General features: G+C 37.3%; 1 protein-coding gene across 5 annotated transcripts in view; it reads left to right on the forward strand.

The window, feature by feature from the left end:
• The window catches only part of SUSD1 (sushi domain containing 1), a 41,931-nt gene that overhangs the window by 14,553 nt on the left and 7,102 nt on the right, over positions 1-20,276 (forward strand). For 4 of the 5 annotated variants that reach the window (XR_009276215.1, XM_058827626.1, XM_058827627.1 and 1 more), the window contains 6 exons: positions 1,599-1,693; positions 3,288-3,477; positions 4,477-4,571; positions 5,634-5,820; positions 16,178-16,271; positions 17,381-17,636. Coding sequence is in view for 4 of the 5 variants with exons in the window: in XM_058827626.1 (XP_058683609.1) it covers positions 1,599-1,693; positions 3,288-3,477; positions 4,477-4,571; positions 5,634-5,820; positions 16,178-16,271; positions 17,381-17,636 (917 nt within the window). In the remaining variant the exon portion in view is untranslated. The remainder of the gene's footprint in view (positions 1-1,598; positions 1,694-3,287; positions 3,478-4,476; positions 4,572-5,633; positions 5,821-16,177; positions 16,272-17,380; positions 17,637-20,276) is intronic. The other variant, XM_058827628.1, reaches the window with a different exon arrangement.

Genomic DNA, 20,276 nt, shown 5'->3' on the forward strand with positions numbered 1-20,276 from the left:
CTTGCTATTCTCTCTTTTAATAAAACTGTGTCTGATTTAAAGAATACAACAACTGAATATAATCTTTTTCTTTGTGTTCATACAGAAGCCTAAGACTGCAGAGTTTTGGGGCAGTACTGTGAAACAGATAACAATAACAATAAGCAGCCCTTAAATACAGTTAATCACACAGCTGTTTGTAAGAAATTTGTTTTAGAGGACACACTGGTTGATCTCTTTCTTCTGTCCTGGACATATGGAAGCTTTCAGCAGCATTTCCAAATACAATGAATGTGGAATGGAGGAGTTAAAATTAGTTGGGAGATGAACTAGTCAGTCTAGTCAGTGAGGCATCTATTTGTTGAATATATGGAAAGGGAAATAATCTTAGAAAGCAGTTTCATGGCAGTTCTAATAGTCAAAGAAAAAGAAAGAAAAACCACTGCAAAATACATTAATGTTAATACATTGTAGTTCTAAATAGCTGCCCAAGTATGAAATGCTAGAAATTCTTAATGTACTGATTTATTTTAATGACAGCTTGATGCCCACATGCTACAAGAGGGCCCCTGTGAGATGGTAATGAAGTTTATATTTAGAGGAAGGGTGCCCTGACCTGTGCTTGCTTTTATAGCAGCACAGTGCCCCTACTATTTTGTGAATATTCCTTGAAGTATCTACCAATGCTCTCCTATTAATATCTTTCAATTTTTCAGCAGCTAAGTGTTTTTCAGCTTAGAATCTATATCAGATTGGGTTTGTATGACCTAGGTCATGTAATGAACGTAATGTGAAAACATGGTGGTAGGACAAAGGAATGACAATTTGAAGGCTGGTGAAGGAGAGGAGTAAATATGTTCACTGTTGATGTGAGTTGTAACCAGAGAGCTTTGTTTTTAGCTACGTGAGAATGTTATCTTGTCATGTGAGAGCAACTGTGCTGTGTCTAATGACAGCAGTAAGAGACAGTGCTGAAAGAAAGTGTGGATGAGATTACCTTCCTCACTGTGCTGTGTCTCTGAGAAAGCATGCTCTTGTGTGTAAATTAACAGAGGTGTGTTGAGGGATGTATCTCTGGTTGCTACAACTGTACTTCCTACATGCTTGGTTCTGTGGGCTCCATTCTTTTAATCTAGTTTGTTTTGAAAAGTGTTCTTAATTTTAAGAATTAAGCTGTGTTACTTAATTTTATTTATTCTGCAACAAGAAAAAATGTCAACACCTTTTAAAAAGTAGCTCATGTAAATAATGAACCAAAACATTCATGCAGCTACAAACAAACTCTTTCTCAGTCTAACACAGGAGCTTTCTTAAAAGCTCCTTGGGTCAGTTTATGTAATACTGGTTGTATGTTTAAAGAGTTCACAGTCTTTAGCTCAGGGCATGCTTCTTCAGTTAGCCTGTTATTTTAAGTTTAGGAGCCAACACAGCTAAGAGAAAGGTTTCCACCTAACATGTGCTTACCTTCTTTGTTTTTTTCCTGCTTGGACAAAAAAGCAGAGCAAAAAAATAATCCAAGACCAAACCACAGAAAAAGTAAGAAATATGCAGTTGCTCCAAATAAAAGATTTGCATGAGAAGTAATGATTTTCTTTTTATGTTCATGTTTTTGGTCACAGAGGAGGAATTATTCAGTAATATATCCATATTCAATGAAACATGTGTGAGATGGCAAAGGAAAACTGGAAAACTGGGAGTGCAGGAAACATACACAGTAAGTGATAATGGAAGTATTTGAGATTTGGACGAATTTTGTCCTGCTTTTATCTGCTGATTCAGCAGTGGATATTTGTTTTGAGTGTTTTGTTTGTATGGTAGTTTGTCTTGATCTTCCCAGTGGAGCGCCTAGAAACCTACAGGTGACTGGCTGGGTTAGGAAAGAAGAAAATTCCTGTCCTAAAGGTAGGTGAAAAACTCAAAAGCTTCAGGGTCTCATTCCAGTAAATCACCTAAATGCCTGCTTGAATCTGTAAGAGGTTACAGCATAAGTTTATGTTTTAGTGAAGTTCCTTTGAAGAGCTCAAGCTCACATTGCCACAGAAAACACTTCAAAACTTGGGCTCTGTTCCTGTCTTTGACAACCACCTGAACTGAACTGTGTATCACTTGCAGATACTGGATATAACATGTTTTAGAAATGCAAGGTACATCAAAATAGTGTGCTTTGCTCAAAAGGTTCAACCAATGTATATCTGAAAATTTTAGAACAGTTTTTCTTGGAAATTGCAAACAACCTTTGTAACTATTTTGTGGTCTTTTGGTTTGGTTTTTTTTTTTATAAGAATAAAAATCAAGGCATAGATTATCAGAAACAAAACAAATAGTCTGGTCAGCATTATGGGAAGCGAAAACAACAGGATAAGAATTCCTGTGTTTTCACAATGACATCCCAAGAAAGGGTTTTGCATGCATGTGTGTTGTTTGGTTTTGGTTTCTTTCCTTTCTTTTTAGTATGTATAAGTAAGGAAGAAAATAAAAGGTGTTATTTAGTGTGTCCAGGGTAAGTGTATTAATGTGGAAAACATTTCAAGGTTGGGTAATAATTTTGGAAAACAACCCATCTTTCTCCTCCTATGTTATGACCAAAGTATTTTTAGTTTGTATACTTTTATTGAGCACTGCTGCGATGGAAAACACAGCTTCCCAGTTCCCCTAACAGGTCAGAACTGTTTTTTATATAGCCAGGGGTAACTGGCAGGCTGTGGATCTCTTGTATGATATGTTCTGAATTCAGCCATCTGAAAGACACTTCAGAATAGCCAGAGAAGGTGAGCTTTGTCTGTCCCTTCATGTCATACAAGCAACAGATTTCTTTTTCACTACACTGGGACAATGTTAGGCAAGCTTGTCTTTTACTGTTGGCATTCCGTCTTGCTACTGCTTCTGCGGGGTAAGGGGGAAAAAGGAATGACAAGGAAAGAAAGTAACAAGTAGATGCAGTTTTTATCTGTGTGCTTTGAACAAGAAACAGTATGTGCTCACACCTTACTATTTGAGTTGGATATCTTAGTAGAGTTCACAACAGATTAGGTTCCTAATAGATTGGATTAGATTCCATAATAGATTCTTTCTATCTGTTGTAGAAGTATATGAAAAAAATATGAATAATTTTAACAGCCAGAAGAAATAAAGATCCAGTTTATTAAGACAACTTGTAGCTAGTCAAAAACCTAGATACTTCCCTTGAACTGGTACTCTAAATCAGATGTGATCCTGTGTTCCCTTTAAGAACCAGTAGGATTAAATAAACAAGTATTCTGAATTTTGGAGAGCCAGAACAAATTGCACTGTTGTCTTTGTTTCAATAGTTTCATATATTGGGCCAAAGATTGGATGAGAAGATGTTCTCAGAAGATGTGATATTTAACATCAGTACAAGTGAAGATAATCCAAAGGTGTGTTTAAATCTGAATTCTGGAAGTAACTACATGGTGAATATAACAACCATTTCTTCCACAAACATCACCGTCTCTGTTACAGTAGCAATTCAAACAAAGGGTAGGTTGTGTTTTTCATCCTATGTGCTTATAAAAGAACTTACTGTGCTGCAGAGTTCACTGATTTAAGTCTAACAGGAAAAGGGACTGTTTCCTAGAGTTCATAATTCTTTATGCTGACTACGCACATGTAGCCACTGTCAGCATACTCTTTTTCTCCAAGATGTTTTTCTTTCTGCTCACTTGGCCACTGACTCTATGAGCGAGGAGAGCAGTGGCAGTAAGTGCCCTTCAGAAGGCTTTGGCAAATTTGCTTTTTTCAGGACTTGCCTTCTGGCTGAGGCAGGATTAGTACAGAATTTTGGTCCATGGTACAGTGCCTACTGGTTTCCATTTTTGCCTTGAAATATGGTTCTCTGCCTGTAGGAGAATTCCCTGTTGCTTGGCTATGTGACACTGATCTAAGTGGTATGAGCATTACAGACAATGCTCTGATGTTTGCCAGTGATTAACAGGGTTCTGGCATTTACCAGATTGGTAAAATTGGTAATTTTACAGAAGTCACATTCTAACAGTGGATTTCTGTAGTATTTTAGTCATGGAGACTTTAGGCTTACCCTATGACATACTAATTCTGGTGAGACAGACCTTGAGAAATAATTGCTTTTGGAATCCACAAAAATGCTTTTGCTCACATGCTTTTTCCTGAAGGGCATCAACTATGTCAAATTGTTCTGTGATAATTATCAGGAGGCCTGTACCCTTGATATTTCTGTCATTATAACCTTCTAGGTCTGGACAAGTAAATTGTGTATTGGATTTCATTTCCTGAATAGCATGCTTGGGTTTTTCCAAAATCCAATTTATCTGGAAAATGATCATGTTTTACTTATCTTGTTTGTTCATTGAAAAAAAAATGATAACCTACCTCTCTGTCTCAGAAGAGAATGAAATTTATGACTTCTTAAAAAATTTTACTCTCAGCTACTCATATTCAATTAAGTTGAAGGAGGTAAAATTTTCAAATATAAGTTGATCTCTTTTTAAATTGTCTCTACAGTAAAGGAAGCTTTCAATAATGTATTAATTTTTAATGATACCTGCTTGAAATGGAGGAGAAATGTCAGGGGAACTGGTGTGGAAGACAGATACTCAGTAAGTGACAATCTACATTTTGAATCTAGAAAGTGGTTTTTATCAATCAAAGACCTAATTTTTCAAACATGCACTGCTAGCAGTGTTCCTCATTATAACAATGTCTCAAAAAACCCCAAAGAATAATACTGCATAGTGGCCAAAGAAAGACCATGCTCTCTTGTAGTCCCATTTCTTGCTTATTGTTTCCAATCTTAACTCTTAATTTGCTCTCCTTATCTGTACTTTCAATTTTGCCATGTTCAGGCAAACAACTCACACAACTCTATTCCAGTTCCACTGAGTCAGTTCTCTTTGCCTTGTGGTATGCCTTCAGTCTGCCCTTATCCCAGCAGGGAATTTCTACATTAACTACTTCTGCCAGGACTCTTGACCACCTGCTGTTGTCTCAAGTTTCCCTGTGCCAGGAGGCACTAAGAGATTATCGCATAGGATCTATTTAGGGGAAAATTAATGCACAATTAATATCCAGCAAGCATTTTAGTTTTCATTAACAGAGAAATCATTTGATCAGGAGAGGCTTTAATTTAGTTACTTCATGATTATTTCAGTCATTAACAATAAAACACAAAATCCTATTGAACCAAAAAAAAGAACCCACAAGTCTGTAAATTTCCCTGGAAATATAGGTGTCTGTAGGCAGATCCCAGAGTGTAGCTGGCATTTTGAACATGGGTAAAAATAACTTGATTTTGTCTCAATCCTCAGGGTGAGGTGTTCACGTGAGCTTACTTTTATAATTCACCAGGAAGGTATACTTCAATGAAAGTGAACTGTTACTGGAAGCCTGTATGTTAGTGGGGAATACGGCCTAGGGCAAATTAATAAAAAAGAAGATAGACTAGAAGGACAAGTGAAAGAACAAGGAAAATATCGGATCTGATCAAGATAGATCAAATTTTGGAAGCACTGGAATTTGACTCACTATCAATGCCAACAGTTTTGACACATCCTATGCAGTGCTCTCTCCTTCTGTTTCTTCTGATTAAGAGTATGAGATGGCTGAATGCAAGTAATGTATTATAACATTTCAAATTTCATGCTGTGATTGTTTGGTTACAGTTTCATGTGCAAGGCCAGCGTTGGTATCAGAAGAACTTCCATCATGAAATGACCTTTGAACTTTCCACACACAAGCAAGCTCCTGAACTTTGTTTAGATTTGCAACCAGGCACCAATTACTCTATTAATATTTCCATGGTAGCTTTGAATTTTTCGCTGCTTGTTTCTATGACAACACAAATTACAGGTGGGTCTTGCCATTTATTTTATATACTTACAAAAGCACCTAGTGGGTGTAAGAGACTCAACTGAATATACACTGTTGATCTCAGTGTTTTTTGGTGGGCTGTCAAAGTAGTCTTTCCATGCTCAGAATTGTCTGTTATTTGTTATCATGGATTTTGTAGAGTTCAGAGGCAGAAGGGGGAGGGAAATTGAGGTGCAGAGTGTTAATGTGTTATTTTGGGACATCAGGGAAAAGATAGTTTGGTGGGCTGGATGCAAGACTGGTATCAAGGACAGCTGAGTTAAATTCCCTGCCCTGCTAGAGGCTTAGTCACTTTTTAAGAAAAAGTTTTCTCCATAGTAGAGTTAATATCTCAACTGCACTTTGTATGGGTATTTGTGACAACAGAGACAGATTATCACTAAAGTCTTCAAGAATCCAAAGTATCTGCAATTACCTCATACAGATACTTTCACCTTTAATTGGCAGAGTACAAAACATAAAAGACATTTGAGCAAATAAGCTTCTGAAGGAAAAGCCTTGGCTTCACAATTTAGCAGGATGTATGTCACTAAAATGCCACGATGGGAAACATCTTATGTGTCTTGTTTTGCTTAGAACAGTTTTCACCATCCTTGTACTGTCACACTCTCTGTATTAGGTGAAGTGCAGTGCAGTGTTTGATGATGGTATCACTCTTCCTGTCAGGGACATGAATTACAATAGGTAAAAAACATGAAAACTCTCTGAGTGTCTGTAACTGTGTTCAGCCACTAGATGGAATCAATTCTCTTCTGACTGCTTAAGAAGGGTTTGAAATTTGTGTTTTGAAATTGATAGTATTGCTGTATTTTCAGTAGTAAATATGATGGTTTTAAGCTTCATGAAAGGCAAAACATATCTTTTTTCTTAAAGGTTCTGTTTAAGATCTACAACGACCTGTTTGTTTTGTTTTGTTTTGTTTTTTTAAATGAAATTACAGTAATTATTTGGAAATTCCTTTTCACAAGTTTCCTAAGTGTCACTACTCAAAAGTAGTGCCCAAGCGTTCATGAATATATGTGTCTTTGTAAAAAAGTTACTGAAATACTTCAGAAAAGGAAAAGCTCTTTACTCTGTCATCCTGTGGTATTTCCTCAGTTCTGCAGGATTGCATCAGGTCACTTACTCAGCAGAGCTCTAGAGAATGCTTTGTAGCAGGTGCTGTGTGAAATGGTATTTGTGTCTTGGCAGCTGGCATATTTTCCTCTCTGCTGAGTTAGTGCTTAACAAATGCACATACATAGCCCCAGGAAAGGTCTTGGCATAAAAGTTAGGTCATTTCCATTTTGAAACAAGATTTTACTATACAAGTCCCTAGTGGTAGTTATCTTCTTCAATAAGCAATAAAAGATAGGTGTTAACTCTGTCATATTAGGAGTCTTTATCTAAAACTTGATGTGCAAACATTTATTTTTTTTACTTCCACTGAAAAAAATATAAAGGACGTATTTTTTAAGTTTTTGCAGAAATTACAGAAAATTAAAAAGTCAATTATGATCTTTCTGCAAAACTTGCCAAATAATGGAATTTAAATAAGATTAATTGTGTTGTCATCTCATCTAAGATGGAAAGGATACAGCTGAAATAATTCATAATAATAAGAAGCAGTGCTGCTTTGACTTCTGTGTCTTATGCTTTGGAATTGGATTACAAGCAAGCTATATTGTATATGCAAGCAGCTTAATTTATATAAAAAGCTGTAATTCAAGAGTAGGTGTATAATTTTCATCTTCATTTGTCCAATTATTTTGTAATCATGTATGTATTTTCCATGGTGGATGGAATGATCTCAATTTATCTGCCAAATTAATTCTGAAAAGTGGCTATATTAGCTCTGGTGGTTTTCTAGATAAATGGTATTGTAAAAATGCAAGATACGCCTTAACACAGAAGCTCTAGGGAAACTGAGACTTACAAAAGTGTTTTACTGATTATGTTCTCATGGGTTGTTTAGGGTTTCATATGCCATCCTTTAAGAGGTACATGATCAGTTGGTCTGTTCCCACAGCTGGGGGCAAATGCAGATGTTGTATCTCCTAGACTTTTAAAAGCTTTCTACATTTTGAAAGTCTGGAAAATATTAACTGCGGAGTTTCAAATAGTGTGAATAGACATGTCCCAGACAATTGGATGATCACTGCCTTACAAACTGAATTTCCTGACAAGGATAGTGATTGTGTAAATTTTTAGACTGTTGCAGAATATAGTAAGTATGTAAATGCTAGCAGTTTGTTTGGGTATTTTTTTCAAAAAAACAAAATTTATGAATACATGTTATGAAAGTTGCTTCTATATCCTGAATATCTATACCTATGCCCATATCCATCCCAAATAAAGACATGTTATACCCATTTTATTTCTAAAAATAAAAAGCCAAGAACTTGGACTTAAAAGCCTGCTTTCCTCCCTGGCAAAAAAACAGTGCCTTCTAAAAAAATAGTTCAGTTCCATACAATTGTTCCAACAAAGTTGTTTTTTTCTGTCATCTTGTGGATGGTAAGTACTGTCTAGAAAATGCTTCATGGATCATTATAACAGGTATCTTGCACAGTTTTTTATGTTGTCTTAACTTATTTTAAAGAAATTCTCACCACTTACCTACTGGATATAGGAAATTGAGTCAATTATCAGAAATTATTAGGCAGTGATTTTATTGTAGCTATAAAAAGATGATAGAAAGATTGTAATTTAAGCAAGGAATCCCATGTCCCTTTCCAGAGAAGGAAAGGAGTGTCTTGTGGGCATACTTGTGATTATACTACTTACACATGGCTCTGTTCACTTTCCTTTTTGCTTTTGTTTAGAGTAGACCACTAGGACCTAAGACATAGTAAGACAGAAGTGTTTCTGGACACTAGAAATAGATCTTTAGTGCATGAGTTACTGATTACCTGTCCTTCTTTTAAAATAATTTATATTAGGTTTGATTATGATTTCTCATTGCTTTTCCTCCTCTTGATTTTCTGCTTAGAATCAAGCTGTATTTTGAGTTTGTTCAAGGCATACTATTCACACATGCTGCAATTTCTTATATATTTGTACATGTACTTTCCAGGGGGTTTGAGTAGGCTTGACCTTGAGTCTGTGTGCCTCAGATAATTGTAGTACTTCCTATGTTTCTCAGCTGCTGTTCTTTTTGGTTTAGCCCAGCGTCCACCTGCAGGCCACGTACTTGTGTGTGTCTCACCTCTGTCTTCATATGATCATGTGAGAAAGTAGACTCACAAGCAGAGAGTCTAAAAAGTGACTTGAATAAGAAGAATGCATTCCATCATATATTAAGTATAATCTTCTAGAATTCTGCTCCTTTGTCTTGGTGTGTGGAAAATGTATGACATTACAGATCAGATCGTGATGTCTAATTTGTTCTTCTGCCTATGGATGTACACACGTACATAAAAGATAGACTATCGTTCTGATCTCTTGTAGGGTGGAAAAGATTTACACTCATTCTTTCATAAAGGCAGTTCTTTAAGGTCTGGAAAGGGAGGGAAAACCCAAAATCTACTTTCCAGTGAGGAAGTGAAAGACTGTTGGAGGTGTGGTGATCTGACAGCTCTTACTCTGAGAGCACCTGATGTACCTCCAGAGAAACCATCCAGTAAAGTGTTCAGTATCAGAGTGTGAGAATTGACAAGAAGGAAGTTTCTGATTTATGTAATGGGGAAAGAGAAGTGATGAAAACATGAGCATGGTTACTTATTTTTTTAAATGTAGGGGGAACTTAGTTGCCAGTCATGTAAACAATTTCATACATATGCATGGACTTTGTATTTTTGTGCAGAGACTATTTAAACATGTGATAATTAAATTCATATGAACATCACTTCACTACCATTTTTCTGAACTCCTCCATAATAAGAATTTTTCAAAGTATCTGTGAACTCATGAACATTCAGATAATTTCTCTTATTCTTTTTACAAAGCAATTGATATCAGTGACACGGTCTATGCTTTACAGCCAGTGCTTTGCAAGAGGAATAAACTCTGATTTCCATACTGTTTGCTTTGGGTGGATTGCTCACAGAAGAGAAACAAGCAAAAGAAAACATGGTGTCTTCTGTCAGGCCTTCTAGTGGAAAGCACCAAAAGCACCTTGCTGAGTTTTCCCTGACCAAATCTTCTTCTCCCCCCATGGCAAGGTACTGCGAAGTGCCTTCATTTTGGTGCATATGAACATATGCCAGTCTCCTGTGCCACGTGTCCAATTTAAGCAGCTCCGAGTTGTGCAAAGGACCACTGCACTTGGTCAAGGTCCAGGAGGAAGGGAGAGCTGCAGAATGCTGGGCACAGGCAGGGGATCTAAGAAGTGGCTGGCGCTGTAAAACTGGGTGCTCACCCTCAGAGTCCAGCACGGTGCTGCACCCCTCTGCTTACCCAGCCTCTGCTTACCCAGGCAAGGTCCTGTCCTCCGTGTAGGAAGTGAGGTGGGAGCAGTGGTGGCTGTTTGCAGGCTCCCAGGCCTCTTTCACTGAGGTTAGGAGGCTGTCATACCAGGTCCCCTCTTGTGGAAGGACCAGGCAGGCCCCTAACCCAAACACCCTGAGCCAACAGCAGGGAGCTGCCATTCTGCTGCCAGACCCTGAACGCCTCCCCCGCAGAACAGCAGATGTGAGCACTCAGCACACCTCATTCTGTTCCCAGAGATCACAAGGGAAAGATGCCGCTGGAAGAACCGGAGCAGATGACAAACCACAGAAATGTTCAGGTGGGGATGGGCCAGGAGATGGGGATCACCCTGGCTCCCCTACACACGCGGCAGCAGAGTCGGGCGACCGTAAGGCAGCCTAGAAGCGATGGGTACGAGAAGCAGCGAGACGCAGGCGAGTTTAAAGGTGGAGTTCCTGACCCAGAGGAGCTCTGCAGCTGGAACCGGGGCCCTCCAGGCCCTGCTCCGACACAGAAATCACCCGACGGGCGCGAGCTGGCTCCCCGCGCGTCGGGGAGCGAATGGCGCTCGCAGGGTGCGGGCAGGGTGGCAGGTCACTTGCTGGCACAGAGGAGACCGAGAGGTCCCAGCCGAGGTCCCCTAAAGCGCATCTCCCCGCTTTTATCTTTCTTTCCTCGCCCAGGGCCGTTTCACATCAAAGACACGCTGGCCCTGGGCAGTGCTGGCCCTGGCAGAAAGGCCCGTTCGCGCAGCACAGCTCAGGCTCCCCAGGCCCGGGAGCCGGGCCCGCAGCAGGCCCGGGGCGCGGTGCGGGCAGAGCCGGGCCTGGCTGGAGGCTTCATCCGCGCTGCCGGCCTCGCTGAGCTCACACCTTTCTCATGATGAACGGGATGCTGTGACATTCAGCCACAGAGCAGGGAAGCAAAGGCCACAGTCAGCAGAGAATCACATGAGTCGGATTTCCAGAAATGACCAGTCTTTAAAGAAGATCTAAACGATTTTTTCTGTAGATGTGGTCTTGATTTATTTATTCTCCTTCCTTCCCTCTCTTCACGTAATGTTCCTCTCTAACTGAAAAATCTCTTCTCACTCGGTACTAGAACAATTATATTTAAATATGTAAATAATAGTAAAGTTAATTACTTTTCAAAGAGGAGTACAAACAGTAAACAATGCTTTCTATTGTATTAATAGCTCTACCTTATTTTAGCTTTACTTTTACAGCAGTATTTTTTATTTCCTTGTTTTAAAATTCAGCAAAAACCTTTTGGGCATAAAGCCCTCAAATAACCTTGTGATGCCCGAAAGATAGGCTGGAAATAAATCCCCATAGACTGCTGTCTATAGAGCAGGTATTTGTTTATTGCAATGGTGGTGGTGAGGGGGATTTAGGGTTTCCACCTAACTTACCCACCTTTGTCAAGTGCTGTGGTATACGTATATATGTGTGTGTGTATTTATATGTATACAGTAAGTATTGCTTAGTGTTATTATATCACTATAACATCATCATATATGTGCTGGAACTAATTTACATAGTATATTTACATATATTTACATAGATCTCCTGGTTATTAGGTAGTTCTTTTGCACTGCACTTGTGCCTCCCCACTTCATCAGGGGTGGGTCATCAGGGATCTTTGATGAAGGCTTCCAAGGTTTTCTTCACATCTGAACTTTTCAACTTTCTCTTTGGAGCGTGCACAGTTATGCTGTTCCTTGCTCTGTCTGGTCCTAAGTGGCCTAAATTCTTTATTTTGTAGCTAATTGGCTTTACATTTGCCAATTTCTCATTAGTACTATAGTTATCGATCTCTGAAGCTATCCACCTGCTGAGTTTTTTCCTCTTTTTTGATTAAGCAGCTAGTTAACCATATAATAGCTATTACATTGTAAAGGAAGTCATTTATATCAGGTTATATAGGTATAGAAAGTTATAATTTAGGTTATATTGATATTGGGTTATATAGATATATCAGGTTATCTTGATATCTAATAACTCAAGCACCTTAATAAGCACTTTGTGACTTTGACCTAAATTACATAGGCATCACATGAAGGAAATCCCTTGTTTGCAGGAAATTAAGATCATGCAAATGCTCTTGTTTCACTAAAGGGTTGTTTTATTTAAAACTCAACCTTAAAAGGAGTCTTTGATTTGACTTCTTTGAACTGTCAAGCTCGGTGAAGGGTTGTCATGTGATTTTGGACTTTGCTGTTCAATACCATTATTATTTTTAAAGCTTTGTTACTGCCCTTACAATGTAACACCGAACAGGCTTTGGCTCCAGCACTGAGGTGTCTGATTATTCTTGGCACTTCCTGGCATGTATTTTCTTTCCTGTAGCTTGCCTTCACGTTCAAAGAGAAAATCAATAGGTGGATTCTTATTGTAGAAAATTAGCCTTTATATGAAATGTTTGAATGTTTCTAACATAAGACTGCTATGACAAGGAAGTGCTTAGAGTGGGGTAATCTCTGGATATACTTTCCTTTTTCGCTATGATCTTCTCTGTTTTCCTGACGTTTCTACAGGTATGTTAATCTGTTCTGTTGGTGAGGACCTAAAAAAATCAATTCTTTAAGAAAGAAAAGGTGCTAACAGCACTGGAACAGACTGGAGGATCTTGATTTCTTCACACAACTCACCTAGTGCAAGCCCTGACTTCTCTGTAGTATTCCACTTTCCCTTCCCTGTTTTATTAAAAACATCACAGGGGGAAAATACTGCATATGGAATAACTCCTTCAGAGTATTCCATATATTATTTTTTGATCACCAAAGCAAAAATTAAACCACTCATTTCATTATTATTATTATTATTATTATTATTATTACTCCTTCACATTGCTACAAATTGCTCACTCTTTTTATTAAAGCAGGTAGATTGTCTTCTGTGTGCTTGATGTTTTTAATAACTAGTGGGTTTTTTTACCAGAAATGAAACACAGTAAAAGACTCTGTCCATGTTTTTTTTCATATTTTTCTCTCTTTTATCCACTTGCTAGGGCTGTCAGTTCTGGATGGCTATTTATTTTCATGATTTGTATTTTCCTGTCAAATTATAGAAAATAGAAAAATCAATTGTTATGACCTTAGTCAGCATCTTCTTGTCATCTGAGTCCACATTTGTTTCCTCTTGTGCTGTTTATCTATAAAAACAATGCAAAACCGTTGCATGCAATGCACATTAGAGAAGAAGTTCCCAAGTTTTTCTTGAAAATTAAAAAATTCTGAATAGACATTAATAATAGTGTCTTGTGGTGATACTGAATGTTAAAGAAAAGGAAGATAAAAAAAGTATACCAGATAAAACCACCCTGAGAGATGTATTTTCCTGTCCCTCTGCCTATTGACAGTGTCTCTGCTAAGGAACCACTGAAATTAAGAGATAATTTTTGTCTCTGACATAATGTTTGCTTGAGTTTGCAATGTGCAAAGGACCTAAAGATTTGCTGTCAAATATTATTATTTTCATTTACTTTGTTCATATAGAAATTCTGCATGTACCTTTTACAGTATCTGCAGCTGCAGATGTATTGAAAAGACTGGGAGGAAAGAGCATTCCGTGTTCTTGCAGGCAGCCATGCAGTATGTTTCATTAACTCAGGAAACTCTCAGAAAGGCTTTTCTGCCCTGTCTCTGCTAGAGGGAAGCAAGTAATTGTAGAACTGTGGCTTTCAGAGAATCATAGAATATGCTGAGAAGGGAGCCATGTGGATCATCAAAGCCCAACTCCTGGCTCTGCACAGGACATCCCCAAGAGTCACACCATGTGCCTGGGAGTGTTTCGAAATCCTTGAGCTCTTGTCAGGCTGGTGCTGTGACCACTTCCCTGGGGAGCCTGTTCCAGTTGCCCAGCCACCACCTGGGTGAAGAACTTTATCTTGATAGCCAACAAAACAACCCCTGACACAAATCCAGACCATTCCCCTGGGTTCTGTCACTGGTCATCAGAGAGATCAGTGCCTGGCACTCTGCTTTCCCTGGGGAGGAAGCTGTAGACCACTGTATAAATATTACTCTCATTTCAATCCTAAACATTTATAGCAGGTTTTTTCACTGGTAGTTCACCCACAGCCTGATTTTGAAGATACCCTGTTAAAGGGAGCTACCAAAGGAATTTGTTTGGGTGGGTAAGCTTGCAGGAGGTTCTCCTGAAGATGATTTTTGTCAAGGAGTAAAGGTTTTTCTGGCTAGGGATGCTTGTATGGCCTGTTAGAATTATTTTGGGCATACCATGCTAAAGCTGTATCCCCTCACAAGTTTCATCTCTGTTTAAAGAAGAGATATACTCTTCATATGTTACAAACCTGAGAGCTTGTTTCCCTCATATAAGAGGATTTTTTTATCCATCTCTTCCTTGTATCCTGTGAACTGGTTTCACATAGCACTGTCACACTGATGATGGGAGCTTCAGGTACCATGAAATGGTCACACATGGGCCTTGTGTACCTTGGGTGGTACTATTCTAGTATCATGTGAGCCTGTTTCTTATGCCTTTTAGAGCAGCCTTTTGGATTTTTTCATTGTGTTGTCATTTTGTTGCCTAGCACTCATTCTGAGATGTACTAATATGTCATTCCTACTAGTATAAGGAAATTAGACTCTTTAGCATAAATTCTTATTAGAAGCCCTGGTGTATCACCCTGTGTCTTATACTGGTGCATTTAATCCCAGTTTTGAAAACCAATAGCTGTTAGAGTGGTTCAGTTCTCCTTGTGTAAAGTTTCTGTATTTCTAACACTGAGCAGCAAAAATAATCTGTACATACAAATTTTATACCATGATTATTAACAAAATGCTAATAGTACTAACCTCTAATAACTCTCCTGCAGTCCAGTACTTCTAATTTCAACATTATGTATATTTTTAACTCCCTTTTTAGCAGTTACTTACCCTCTTGACAGTTTTTCTAACAACTTAATTTTCTTCTGCAAAACTAATGATTTTCTATACTTCAAAAGATACGTGCAGCTATTTGTATACAAGCTCTTTGAAAAATCCATGCATCTTAGAAAAATTTTGCCTGATGTCACTTAACTTTGTGAAATATGCATTAGTTTTCTTTTGTTTCTCTTCATAATATTGATATTTTTTCCTGGCTCTGAAGCCCTGGTTTTCTGTAAATAAGCACTGTATTTGTTGCTCTTCAGTCAGCACAACAGCACTTTTTGACCACAAAAAGCCTAGCTGTAGCTGTATTTACCTGTCTAAGTTCTTTCAGGCTTCTGGGCTAGATAGTGTCTACACTTCACTCTCTGCCCTTTTGATTGTACACACTGAAGCTGTTTTCATTCTTGCTTCCAGGCTGGTAGTGGTAATTTCCATATCAGTGTGCAGCTGTCATCATTGCCATTGAAATGAGAGGAAGAACTATTTGTTCAGTGTTGGCCTTGATGCAAATTCTCACTAAAACAGATTAGAGTTCTGTATCCATACTGAAATCAAATTTAAGGGCCTGAATATTGCTACCTGACTATGAGTAGTATCTAAGAAAGTTGCCTTTTTGGAAGTACTTTTGGCACTACTAAATTCTCCTCTATTTATACCATTGTATTTCTTGCAGTGGGATCTGTGCACAGTTTCATATTTTTCTTCTCCCTGACCATTTCAGTTAGTCTACTAAATAATACTGCTTCCTCCAACGAAGCTTTCATGGCTCTTTTCTCTGTAGTCAACAACGATTTATGGGTATCTCTCTTTTTTCCAGCTAGCAGAAGTACAGGGGCTTCCAGACCATCATAATCATATTTGCTCTGTGTTTTTCTTGATGAATTTATGCTGCCTGCAGGCTTCAGCTGTTTGGGTTTGAAGGCTCAATTAAGGACGTTTTGGCAGAAAAAGTAGCTAGCAATCCAAAAAGGAACTGAATACTAGTTAGGAACTGATGCCTGAAATATTTTTAAAACTTTTCTGAACCACTGGTGTTTGTTTACTTTTCAGATCCCCCTTTCCCAGAAATAGAATTTGTTGCAGTTAAAGGTTCTGCACCTTTGCTCAGACTCCGGAAAGCAGAAGATCAAAATGGACCAATCAGGTTTGTCTTTGTGCTCTTCACCCTTTCAAACAGCATTCTGCAGATTCATGTCATGTAGATTAGAACTGTTTTGGGTGGCAACATTATGTTTTTTAGCAATGGGAAAAAACTTAAGCTGTGCCTCCCAATCTTTCCCCCCTTAGCAGAGTAATATTTAGCTTCAGGATTTTTGCTGTTTTCTGGAACAAAATCCTAGTTTGGATAATTGTGAGTTTTCACCACTGGCTTTGAGGTTTGATTTTATTTTTCTTTTCCCTTTATCCACAGTGAGGTTAGTATCCACAGTAGATTTTTATTGATGAATCCAAACACACCTCTACTGATGTGATTTTTCTTTTCCAATGAACTCATGCAGACAGTACATTTTTCCCACCAGAGCCAGAGGAAGCAGTGAATAACATAATTTATGCATATTCTGAAGTAATGTTTTCGTAGCAGTGCATTTCTATCAAAATGTATTTCTAGAGTAAAAGGATTTACCCCTTACTGAGTGCTATTGGTGACAGAAGGAAAAGGTTAACTCAAGTACTGAACAAGGTTAACAACACTGAAGTAGAAAATACTTGAAAGCTAGTAACATCTCATAGAGTGGCTGGTGTATCAACCTTCATGAATAGTCTTCCTATGGTTGAATATGATAGACTAAACATTGTTTTGAGAGGTATGAAGACATAATTGATTTATTTTTTTAAATGGTACCTGTCCTCTCCTCCTTTAAATAGAAAAAGTCTTGTTTCTGTGAACTTACAAGTAATTTTTAGAGAAAATGATATATCATCTCATAGGTGAACTTCAGTGTGAGGAGGAGGAGGAGGACATAGTCTGAAGTATCTCAGTTTTATGTTCTTCTGAGCATAAATAATCACGTAGCAATAACATATATGTGATGAGAAGACCCAGCTCTAAGCTGTGCATTCAGTGCTTTTGATTAAAAATGAAGTGGAACACACAGAAATATTTTAGTATAAGAAGTGTTCATATTGGACGTTGTTAATAAAAAACAGTTAAGAGGCTACAAATAACAAAAACCAGTATGGGTTAATGAATATCTGATGCTTATTTCATTGAAATGAGGGCTAATATTTCCTTTTTTTTTTGTTTCACTCTAGTCTTTATCAAGTGATTGTGCTTCCTCTGGATTTGCAAAGCACTTTTATTTGTGACTCCTTTGCTGCTACAGCTTTCTTTAGTAACACCACTGACATTAAAGGATATGTGGCAGCTGAATTTCAGGCGAAGGATGTTGCTGATAATATGTCAATTGTTCTTGGAGACAGACATTATTATGGGAAGTTTTATAATGCTCCTTTAAAGCTGGGAGAAGAGTATTGTGTTTTTTTGAAAATAATAAGTGAGTGGAATAAGGTAATGGATATTTTCAAACCTCTTCTTTACACCTCTTGAATGTAATGTTGCTGGGGGAAAAGATGAAAATGTTAGATGGGTATTAAATTTTTTATGACACCTCAAGGATCTCCTAGTTGACAGAATTAGATTAAATCTGAAGCCCTTTAAATATATCTTATAATTCCTTAATGGTACTTATGTCATTGTAATGTTGAAGCAACTCTGAATGCCAAAAGTCAAACAATGGAAAATAATTAAAAATGAATGCCCATCCCTTTTCTCAGTAATTGAAGGTGTCTGTATTGAATTAGAACTTACTAAAAGAGATTAGCATGAGAATTTGAAAATCACTCCTTAGCAATGATGAGTTCACCCAATTTAATTTTTAATTAAATATTTTATAACTAAATATCTCAATTCTCCAAATGACATGGAAAAAAAAATTTATTTCATGTTGTTACCTTCCAAAAGGCAGTGTCAGCTCCAGCGCCATAGAGAAAGCCTTATGAAAAAAAAAGTAGATTATTATCATTAATTTCTTATCATTTTAAAGTAAGTTTGTATTTTTCATTAGAAACGAAGTTTCTAAAATGTACATATCATCTAGTTTTCCAGTTGTATTTATCTCAGGAGTCATCTGTTTTAAAATTTTTTATAATATAAGTCTCAGCAGCAGAAAATTTTTCTCCTATGGGACAGGGGATCAGTCTTTGTGTACAATACAGTTCCTGAATGTCAAATGCAAAAACTGAACTAATCAACCTCTAATAAAGAAAGAAACACCTAAACCTCACCTTGCCATCAGAATAGAGTTTTTAGGACTTTATGTGTGCATCACAAAGCAAGGAGGCATGCAAAAACTGATCCATGAGTCACTTATAAATAATTGTCTCCAATTTTGAGAGCCTACACAAAAATCTCAGTAAGTTAAAACTGCTTCTGTTAAGAAATAGTGAATAACATCCTCATTTATGCATATTCTGAAGTACTGTTTTCATGGTAGTGTATTCCTTTCAAAATGTACTTGCAGAGTAAAAGGATTTTTTACCTGTAACTGCCTCAGTTCAAAGTGAGTGAAATAAAACAAGTGTATGTAATAAGAGGATTCTGGTATCTGCTAATCTATGGTGCAGTAATAGTGCAGTACTATTTAATAATAGTCAGATTTTTGTAGCAGAGTTGAAGTGGTTTCTGATCCTGATACAAGACTGTTGTTGTAAATTTTTAATTAATTGTGTGAGGGGAAAAGTAGGAAAATTACAGTAGAAGACATTTTATTTCATAAATACTGTTATGAACATTGACATCCAAAATACCCTGGAATTTGGACAATGAAGTGTATTTTATAGCAAAATGTGCTCTGTGGAGCAGGATTGTTGATCAGTCAAACATATACAAGTTTGGCCTCTTTAAGTGCTGCTAAATACATCTTTGAGCTTAGTTTATTTATCATTGGTTTTCTTTTTGCATTTGTTTCCCTAGGTCTTTACCCTCAGTATTTTCCAAATATTCTAGTTATTCTAAGTATTTTAACTTCTTTTACTCTTGTGGAGGTTTTTGCTGCACAAAGTAGATTCTTGCAGACTTTTCCTGCTGTTTATTAAGCTGCTTCTAACTTACACTAAAAGCATTATTCTTTCTCTCTCTTATGGATTATTTCCTGATCTTTCACTGCTGACATTCGCAGACGTATTTTCTAGGCCACTGAGTTGATGGATTAACATTACAGTTATTTGTAGAGGTCAGTCTTGCTTGCTACCATTTAAAATGCATCAGCTCCTTAGCATATACTTTCCTGTATGGCATTTGTTGGTTGATGAAATACACAAAGTTACATGCAACAGTTATGAATCATTACTGGGATTGCAAATGCCAAATTGTTTTGGTTTGCAGCTCTGATTCTTTGAAATGGAACTTGGACTGCTTGTTCAAAAGTATTGATTTATCATCAGCTGTCATGCCCTTTTATTTTGTGCAATTGCTGGTATTAGAAGGCTAAAAAAAATCAGAATTATGAATAGCAGGTTGTTGGGTTTTGAGTCTTTCTAAAAATGTGCTTACATAATGTGTGTACTACCACAGATAAGTAACTGCATTTGGATTCAAGAGCTCAGTCTTTTAAAAAAAAATGATTGGCCCTCAATTCTTAATACCTGTGAAATCAGCATTTCTGAAGTATCTTTTACTTGTTAGCACATTTACATTTGAATACAGACAAATTAGAAATAGATGTAATAGGCTTCTAACTAATGTTCTCATTATTCCCTTTTATTTTCTGGCATCCTTAAGGGTCCGTTCTGTCTCCTTTCATAATAAAAATGGTATATTTGTATCATGCTGCAAAATCATGGCTTGGTATTGATTTTTATTAACATTATTACTGAATATAAAATGAACATATTATTGTGTTCATTTTTCCATTGTTCATATTTGGAGGTCTTGAAAAGGGTGTCTGCTATGAGGTTCTTACTTACCATTTATTTTTATTTCTCTGAGACCTCTGTAACTTCACTGATAGGCAGGAGATGTCTGATTTTCTGAACACTAGAGTGTGTCATGAAGGTAGCTATTTTAAAATGATGGCACTCACACCAGTGCCCCAGAATCTGGCATTTGATTTTTTTCCCCTTTTTATTTATCTTCCCTCTTCTAAGAAGA

The sequence above is a fragment of the Poecile atricapillus genome, chromosome Z (assembly GCF_030490865.1).
Source record: "Poecile atricapillus isolate bPoeAtr1 chromosome Z, bPoeAtr1.hap1, whole genome shotgun sequence".
Taxonomy (NCBI): domain Eukaryota; kingdom Metazoa; phylum Chordata; class Aves; order Passeriformes; family Paridae; genus Poecile; species Poecile atricapillus.